The 9,678-nt window shown below is 41.9% G+C and overlaps 2 protein-coding genes across 2 annotated transcripts in view; one reads left to right on the top strand and one right to left on the bottom strand.

Annotated features, from left to right (window-relative positions):
• The window catches only part of Cep68 (centrosomal protein 68), a 32,061-nt gene extending 26,340 nt beyond the window's left edge, over window positions 1-5,721 (top strand). The window contains exons 6-7 of the mRNA XM_005366452.3: window positions 2,365-2,538; window positions 3,879-5,721. Coding sequence (XP_005366509.1) covers window positions 2,365-2,534 — 170 coding nt within the window. The 3' untranslated portion in view covers window positions 2,535-2,538; window positions 3,879-5,721. The remainder of the gene's footprint in view (window positions 1-2,364; window positions 2,539-3,878) is intronic.
• A 1,655-nt stretch (window positions 5,722-7,376) lies between these two features.
• The window catches only part of Rab1a (RAB1A, member RAS oncogene family), a 29,034-nt gene continuing 26,732 nt past the window's right edge, over window positions 7,377-9,678 (bottom strand). The window contains exons 5-6 of the mRNA XM_005366450.2: window positions 8,362-8,493; window positions 7,377-8,188 (exon numbers count right to left, since the gene is read on the bottom strand). Of these exons, the coding sequence (XP_005366507.1) occupies window positions 7,991-8,188; window positions 8,362-8,493 (330 nt within the window). The 3' untranslated portion in view covers window positions 7,377-7,990. The remainder of the gene's footprint in view (window positions 8,189-8,361; window positions 8,494-9,678) is intronic.

Genomic DNA, 9,678 nt, shown 5'->3' with positions numbered 1-9,678 from the left:
ATGGTTGTGAGCCACCATGTGGTTGCTGGGAATTGAACTCAGGACCTTTGGAAGAGCAGGCAATGCTCTTAACCACTGAGCCATCTCTCCACCCCCTCAAGAGTATTTCTAACTGCCTTCATGCCAGGCACTGATGCCCATCTGTGTCTGCAAAAGCCTTGAACTGATGGGCCCCAAAGTGACCACTAATGTCCTGTAGTACTACAGTTCCAAAGAGCGAGTACTTAAAGGGGAACCAAATGGCATCAACGCACCGTGATGAATCTTGTGTGAACTGATGGCCAGGTACCTACCTACTGGAGAAAGGTTACAAAACAAAGTTTCTCAGGCTTGGTGCCACTGCCATATAAAGCTTTGCAAGATGTTTTGCAGCACAGAAGGCATTACATCCCCCACAGTGTTGATGCCCTAAAACATTTCCAGACAGTGTCAGTTGTACTCTGGGTCAAGTGACCAAACACATGGTGAAGTTTTGATGGAAAGCAGCCACTAACAGGTCTCCAGCAAAGTGAACTGGTGAGCCCTTGCTTCTCGGAAGGCCTGTCTGCAGTTCTTCCTATGTTGTTTTATGTAGGATCTTTAGGTATTTTGTGGCTAAGCCTGAATGGTTTGTTTTATTGTGTGCATGAATGGGGGTGTTTCCATCCCTGTCCATACCTCATACCGTGTGTGTGGAGATCAGGTTAACTGCCCTTATGCGGGTTTTAAAGATCGGACTCAGGCTGCCAGATTTATGTGGTAAATGCCTCAACTGCCTAAGCCACCTCACCAGCCCCAAGTTTAGGTTTTATATTGGGGCAGGAACTTGGTCTACAAGCTTTACTGCCTCTGCCTAAGCCAGTTTTTTGTTTTGTTTTTTGTTTTTTAACAAAACACAATTAGCATGGGGCTGAAGAAACTTCCAGCTGCTGCCCTAGGGTCTGAAGACACAGGGCATGAACAGGAAGAGCTCAGTATCTTTTCATAGAGGCCATATGTAATAGAAGACATCCTCAAACTGACTGTTTAGACTTTCACTTGTAAATAAATCCACTTACATTACTCTGGGAAAAGGTATTTTGCTGGCCAGAGAGGCTTCTGTATTGAGTCTGAGATATGAATCCAAGTTCCTTCAGAATGATAGGCTAACTCCTCCCAGTCCTCTGCCTGGAATAATTGGAGCATTTAGCTGTTTTGTTCAAGTTCCTCTTGACACTTCCTACTTCCTCCTCTCATAAGCAGCATCCTGTCAGTGTGTACACACACACACACACACACACACACACACACACACACACACACACACACACACACACACACGCAGACAGCCTTTTCAGATCCTGCTTTTTTACTTGCTACAAATATAACCTTGGGAGTGTGAGTGTACCTTAACTCTACCAAGAGGCCCCTATGCCAGCACCCCGCCAAAGGCATTTTGACCTAGTTACATAAATACAGGCTGACATTTTGTCTTATGTTCAAACTGCTTGAGTCACATGACTGAACCCCATGGGAATTAAGCCAAATGAAGTCCCATATGCATATGTTAAATTAAAACAACACAAAAATCACAACAGGAAAACAGACCTTTCTAGCCTTTCTTCCATGACCTGTTTACAGTAGTTTTAAGTCAAAGGCCCCTAGAATCCCACTGATGGCACACAGGAAGACTGAACCAAGCTTGGCTCAGCCACCCTACAGCATTCCTATGGCACCAGCTCTCTTGTTAGGACAGCACTTTGCCCTCACGTGGCTTCCTAAGGGGCTAACCTCAACACACCCAGCCTGCTGTTCCTTCCCTTTCTGCCCCCTCTAGTCCACATTGTGCAGAGAACAAAGGCTTCCCCTTTCTTATCCTCGGCTGGCAGATGTTCCCTAGGGCAGGAAGCTAGGGAGCAGTTAATAACACAGCTGATAAAGCACAGGAAGTAGCTTTTGTGTGTAACAAAAGGAAACAGCCTTCCAATTGCATACTCTGACCCCAGCACACCCCTCTTCTCATTCTGACCTGTAGGAGTGAATTTAGCTTATTCTCACGCCCTTGCTCCAGTTTTGGTCACTGATTCTCTATCCCCTAAAAATCTACAGATTTCCCCTTGGAGCATTCCTGTTGAAAAGGAGAGAGGTGGACTGGGAATGTGGCTCAATTGGTAGTACTTATTCAAACATGAAATCTTGCATGAAGTCTTGGGTTCTGTCCCCACAGCGACATAAACTAGTGTAATGGTGTATACAAAAGTTGAAGATCTTATTCAGGTAGAAAGCTTAAAAAGAGGTCTGCCTGCTCTACAGGAGACCCTGCTGGGGTAGGGGAGGAGGAACTGTGAGCTACTACAACCCTGTCTGAGCAAATGGCTATTCCTTTTATGACTTGACCACCGCTAGTTTTGAAGGATGTCCTTGGGAGGATCGCAGAGCAGTCTGGTGAGCTGGAGAGCTGTGCAGATCACCTTTATGACTCCATCTTAGCCTCTTTGGACATGTTGGCCGGCTGCACCCTCATCCCTGACCACAGGCCAACAGCAGCTAAAGAACACCCGCCTGAAAGACTTTAACTCAGTAAGTAGAAAAACCCAGAACCTGCTGTCCAGCCACTGCTGACCAGGACACAGGGCTGTCCTAGTAAAGGATTACTTCTGAACAGCTCAATTGGGGTGATGGAGTGCTGTGGGACTCGCTACCCTGGCAGGGGCGTGGCTCTTCCTGTGGTGGAACTCAAGTTGGTTCCACTGTTTTCATGTGCTTGCTGAGGAGCACCCCACATCCCCACTTGAGTGTTCTCTTCACCAGGACTCCACCTGCAGACAGGAACAGTAACCCTTACCAGTGCTCATTTCCCACAGGCACTTCTCCAGTGTGGGCTATAGTGGTATTTTGTGTTTTAACAAAGCTTGCCTGAAGGATCAGAGAAAAGTGAGGCCAGCCACTAGAGACTTTTTACCTCTACCAATGATCAGACCGAAGGGGCAGTCCTTGGACTGCAGGGGCAAGCCTCAGACTGCAATGAGCTCTTGTCTCAACTCACCTAGCTATATCCCTTCCTGTCTCCATCTCCCTAATGCTGGGAACAAAGGTCTAGGACTCCCAAGTGTGGTCACCTTTGTGTGAGCTGTTTCTCCTTTAGACAGATTCAATCTCCTGTAGCCCAGAGTGGCCTTGAACTAACAGAGGTCTGGCTGTCATCTCCATCTCTGAGTCCTGGGGATTAAAAGTGTCACCACTCTCTGGCCTCCCCTGTCTTAGCTCTGCACTCTGATCTTCAGGCAGACTTTGTTAAAACAATCACTCTAAAGGGGCTGTGATCAGACTGCCTGGCCTGTAGGCTCTCTCACCCAGCTCATTAGCACTTGTCTCCAGGCATCTGTGACAACACAAACATCTACAAAAATCCAGTCAATTGCCAGCTCTCTACCCTACCCCCTTCCCACAAAGTATCTTTGCAAATCTTATACCACATCCTTCCCCAAAGACAGTGGGGTATGGCACTTCTAGAGACTTTACAAATACTGCTCGTTAACTACAACTTTCATCTTACCTTTTAGAAAGTCAAACTGGGAATGAATAATAGGAAAGAAAGGCCAAGAGAAAGAGAAGGTTACCTGGTGCCTACCCTAGCATTTCAGAACCACACAATTCTATTGTACTTTTCCTGGAACGGCCTCTTTTACAAAATGTTTACCAATAAAGTTGTCTCAGTGAGCATATGCTGAAAACATGTCAAGAGCAGAGACTCTGGGGCGGGGCTGTACAGACCTGTAATCTCAGAAAGGATTCAGTGATAGAAGCCAGCCTGTTCTACATACCAAGACATCTCTAAAGCATAATAGGAGTAAATGGGGACTCAGATTTGCATCAAAGCAGTGTGAGCAGATGCCTGTCACCCTTGCTTTCTGTTTCAGGCACAGGTGGACTCATCATCAGCTAAACTGGGGAGAAAACAAGAACTTGTTGGAAGAGCCATTTAACAGTTAAAGGTGTAAGGGAGACACAGCTCTGAACAAACTGCTTTAAGATGCCTTTCCCATCTCTGAAGGGTTCTTGAGTCTCTGTTCTCATCGTGAAACCCTCCAAACGAAGACTTTTCCTTTTGGTGCTTCTCTACCAAAAATACGTGGCTTTACAATTTTGATAAAATACTAGGATTTGTGGGTCTCATGTACCTCTTCTGTTTAAAAACCAGCAGATAAGCTGCTCAAGAAACATTCTAAGTACTTGGAATTAGCATACCTGTTAATCTTTTAGACATAAAGTACAGTATTTCACATGCCTGCTGCAACCCAGTATGGCTTATCACAATGCTTATGGGCGTGGTCCAAATTAAACTGTGTTGATTCTGCCATCTCTAAGTCAAGCTTATTTCTTACATTGTACCTGGTGAATAATGTGCTTTCAAAAGGCAAAAGAAAATGCTTTTCTAGCAAATGAGAATTGGTTAAAAATCAGTACATTTTACCTCTCTGGTGTGACTTTAAATTGACTTCTCATTAATGTTAGAGCTGCCCTCAGAAATTAAACCCATTTGGCAGGCATGAAAGAAAGTCAGTCAGCATAAAAACTGAAGATGGATGGGCTGAAGAGATGGCTCAGAGGTTAAGAGAACGCACTGCTGTTCCAGAGGTCCTAAGTTCAAAACAGCAACCACATGATGGCTCACACCCATCTATAATGAGATCTGGTGCCCAGAACACTATATACATAATAAATAAATTAAAAAAAAACTGAAGATGGCAGAACCTTACAGAAAAGAATTAACCAGTTGCACCAATTGAATGCAGAATGAATTGCTCCTGTTCTCTTAAAGTGTAATTACAACCAGCTTCAACTGACAATGTTTAGTTTGGAATATACTGTTTCCCAACAAAGTACTACCTTGCCTGAAGATGGTCCATGCTTTTGTTCATCCTCTTCGTAACAAAAAGATAAGCTTTTTTGTAACTAAAGGGTGCAAACTCTGACCTTGGCTGTGAACGCCACTTAAGAATATCAACACAGCTGTTAATTGTATCTTCTGCTGTGTGTTAACTTTTGAGCTGAAACTGTCTCAGCCTAGGATGATGCCACCATTTCCATGTGCAAGTGTGATCAGGGTAGGTTCGTTCACATGGCCATGTTAGAATTTATATACGGTCCTTTAAAATTCATTTGAGTCCACAATAAAGTAGCATCTCAACGTAGGGTTCTTGTCGGTCTAGAACTAAGCTCTAGCACAAAACAGAGGCTTCAAAGACAGGTTGTTCTGAAACTTAAATGGAACCCAAAAGGAGCGGTGTGCTGAATGACCAATATGTGCTTGAGAGGGAACTTCTTCTCAGGTGAGCATAGGAAGTTAGCATGAGTCCAATGACTACTGTTTGTTAAGGGTTCCAGGCAATGGCAGAATGTTCTTCATATTACACAAGTTACTGTGTAGCAGCCACTTTTCATTTTTAGTATAATTGGTATTTCGCTATTATGTGCACAATTAGAACCCCCAATAGTCTTGAAGTGTTTATACTTGAAAAGTAGGATATACCCCCCAAACTGCATTTATTGGTGCATACATCAAAGCAAAAAGTAGTTAAAGTGTACTGAAATGGTGTTATAAGCCCTAATCTTGCTGCCAGTGGTGAAAGAAAACTAGGATTTTGCAAAGTCTGTAAATTTGTTTATATTATAAATGTTTTCTGCTAACAAAGAATAAACCAAAAGTTTGAACAGTTTTTGCTATTGTAAAATTAAAGTGCATGGCATCACTTTGTCTTACATTGTTTCTTTATCATTTAGTTATTATAGAAAACAGTTTATGAACTCTTTCTCCCTTTGTATTGTCAAGGAAAAAAACCCAACAGTGTACAATATATATATATATATATACATGTATATAGGTCAAAATATATTTTGACCCATATATACTGATGGCTTCAGGAGTTTCCAGTTGTCTTACATAAGGACGAATAGACCCAACAAGCACATCTATAATACAAAGTAAACTATGATTTTATTGTGAAATTCTCATAGATGGAAAATTAAATTGAATATTTATTCTGTCCATTTTTCATTTTACAATAATCTTACCACTTATTTTTGTACCATGTATTTCAATTGTCTGTTTAGTGAAAAATAAAGAAACCTGTAATTTTTGACTTATTTTTAGCTTAATATTTTATCATTAAAGATCCCATAATAAAATGTGTTGTCAGCAGCCACATCCTAAGCCCCCAATTGAAGAATGTTTGGCTGCTGCTTAAACCGAAGGAAACAATCTCTGACCTCTGTCACCTTCAATGCTAGTGTCCCTAAGAGACTTTGTTTCCCACTTTAAGACAAAAGCAAAGTCTAGGATCTCAAAGTTCCTAGTTAACAAAACTTTCACACATGCAAAAATTTCACCGAAATATATTATTCTCTCATCATTCCCATCTACCGTTCATGTTTTGAGTTAATTTTCAGGGGATAGAAGTTCTACAATTAGGGCAATCAACATTTCCTGCTTTCTTTTCTAATGCTTATTAAACTCTCCTCCAACATGAGTTATACAATTGGAAAGAATAAAAAGTTGACACCTGGAAGTGGAGGCAGGAGGATCAGGAGTTCAAGGCCATCCTTGGTTACAAGTGATTTTGAGGCCTCTTGAGCTACAGGAGACACTGTCTCAAAAAAAACAAAAACAAAAACAGTGTAGTCTGGTATTGTAGTACATGCCTTTAATCCCACCATTTGGGAAGAAAAGGCAGGTGGGTCTCTGTGAGGGATCAGTTTGTTGCACATACTAACTTCCAGGCCAGTAAGGGTTACATAGTGAGACTCTGTCTCAAAAAAAAGAAAAAGAAAAAGCCAGGCATGGTGTTGCACGCCTTTAATCCCAGCATTTTGGAGGCAGAGACAGGTGGATCCCTGAGTTCGAGGTCAGCCTGGTTCACACAGCAAGTTCCAGGACAGCCAGGACTACACAGAGAAACCCTGTCTCCAAAAGCAAAAATAACAACAATAATAATATTTATTGTGTGACATCTGACTAGAGCATGGAGGGAGCACCAGCACATATTACCAGTCACTGGTGTGAGGAAGCATGTGCTGCTCTCCAGCTCTACCACAGACACATGAAAAAGTGTTGCCAGTGAAGCCACTTCAGATGGTTTTAGGACTGGAGATGAAGTGCTAGGGAGCATACATTCTAAACTTGTTTTCCATACAGTTTGAGCTCCTTGAACCAATGAAGCTGGTTCAGTCTACACAGCACAGAAGCTTCTCTAGGTCACTTAGCAGGTCTATTACTAGAAAGCAAATACTGGATGCTGTGCTATAAGATAGGTCTACAGTGCCCTTGCTGCACACACAAATGGCTGTTGAGTATAATGCAAACCTCTATTTCCCTTTAACCATAAGAATTAAAACAATACTTATCACCATACAGTTTGATATTACTTCCAATAAGTACAATATTTATTAAACATATCTTCAGTTTTGTTACATAGTGTGCAACAAATTACAATATTCTGCAGCCACAAATTATATGCAGAGTATGAAGAAACTATTGATCAGATAGTGTAATCTTTCCATTTATAACTCTACAAGGAAGAACTAGCAAATCAGATCTTACATAGAACGTCTCACTAAACTTTATGCATGGAAATTGACAGACACTGGTTGTGCTGTTTGATACAAAATGGCTGAACTTCATCTTCAGAAGACTAAACCCAACATCTAAAACATGCCAATATAAACATCAAAACAAAATAAATTCTAACCAACCACGGGAAACAATCTGGTATCAGGAAAGCAACAAGGATTACACACATTATTTTATGAACCAGCACACAAAGGTTTAAAACAGTTCTGAAAATGAAGTTAGCTGTCTTGAGTCAAGGGAATAAAAAAAAAGTCAGTATTGACCATTTACAATCTCTGACCTTGTGGAAACGGTAAGAATCTGTTGTAGTGCAGCTACATACAGTACAATTCAGGCAATTTTGTTTTTCACTTGGGTTCAGATTGCGAATTCATTGCTGTGAGAAAAGGACGGAGGCAAATTTTAGCAGCAACCTCCACCTGACTGCTTGGCTGGAGTGCTCTGGATTTTAACATTGGACTTCTCTGCACCACCAGCTGTTGCTCCAGGACCCATTCGCTTTTTAATCTCAGCTGCCATCGTCATGAAAGACTGTTCTACATTCGTTGCATTCTTAGCACTGGTTTCCAAAAATGGAATTCCAAGGGAATCGGCAAATTCCTGAGAGAGTAATAAGGAACAGTGAACACTGGAAAACCTTTCTAACTTGATCTGTCAGTGCTTTCTGAAATGGCAATGAAGGACTGACTTAAAGGTTGAGACAGTCTTAGCCACTGTGACCCATTCATTCCCTTAATTAAAATTCAGTTTAAAAAGTTAAACCTCATACATACCTTTGCTGTTGTGTAGTCTACTACTTTCTTTGTGGTCAAGTCACACTTGTTCCCTACCAACAACTTGTTGACATTTTCACTGGCATAGCGATCTATCTCCTGCAGCCACTGTTTAACATTATTGAAGGACTCCTGAAAGATAAGAACGATACAGCTCTGGATGCAACTAATGATCGATAAACAGCTCCTGTGAAACCCTAGCGATAACTATAATGCAAGGAGAGAAACAAACTCATACATTATAATGACAAGGCTCATCTAATGAGGACTGGAAGGCCTGAACTAAAAATAGCTTATTTGGAAAGGGAAATAGTTTAGTATTTAATGGGGCAAACTCCCCAAAAATTGAAATTTTAAAGTACTAACAAAACCTAGTTTCTGAAATTTAGTAAAATTCTAGTTTTCACTAGATACAGAGCTGGATGCAGAGACAGCTTTATTTATTTGTTTGTTTATTTGTCTGTGGTTTTTCAAGACAGGGTTTCTCTGTAGCTTTGGAGCCTGTCCTGGAACTTGCTCTGTAGACCAGGCTGGTCTCGAACTCAGAGATCCTCCTGCCTCTGCCTCGTGAGTGCTGGGATTAAAGGCGTGCGCCACCACTGCCTGGCTACAGCACAGCTTTAATCCTAGCACTTGGGAGGCAGAGGCAGGTAGATCTCAGTCTAAGACAGCCTGGTCTACAAAGCGAGTTCCAACACAGAGAAACCCAGTCTCAAAAAAGGAATTTTTTTTTAATGGTAGGTCAGGAGTGGTAGCATGTGCCTTTGATCCCAGTGCTGAGGTGTGGGGTGTGGGGGAGTAAAGGAAGGCAGGTCTCTCAGTTCAAGGTCAGCTTTGTCTTTAGAGCTCCAAGACAGCCAGGGCTAGTCAAAGAAACCCTGTCCCAAAAAACAAACAACAAAATTATGGTAATAGACTAGACATGTTTAAAGTTAACATATTCTGATTGTTTATTTTTTTGAGATGCTGCCTAGGCTGGTCCCAATCCTCTGGGATCCTGAGAGCTTATCTCAGCCTCCCAAGCAGGTAGACTACAACAGGCACATGACATCATGCTAATGTAGCATTTTCTTCTCCTCATATCCATGCACCTTCTGCTTGTAATACTTTTAATATAAATGTCTTAGATTATTCCTAAATTAGCTATAAATTATAGATAGCAGAGCTTTAACATTTGCTGCAAGAAAAAATGAGTTCTAATTTAATTTTTAAAAATTTCTCTAGCCGGGCGGTGGTGGCGCACGCCTTTAATCCCAGCACTTGGGAGGCAGAGGCAGGCGGATCTCTGTGAGTTCGAGGCCAGCCTGGTCTACAAGA

Source organism: Microtus ochrogaster, unplaced genomic scaffold, assembly GCF_000317375.1.
Source record: "Microtus ochrogaster isolate Prairie Vole_2 unplaced genomic scaffold, MicOch1.0 UNK9, whole genome shotgun sequence".
NCBI lineage: Eukaryota > Metazoa > Chordata > Mammalia > Rodentia > Cricetidae > Microtus > Microtus ochrogaster.
This window is presented reverse-complemented; position numbering and strand designations above follow the sequence as displayed.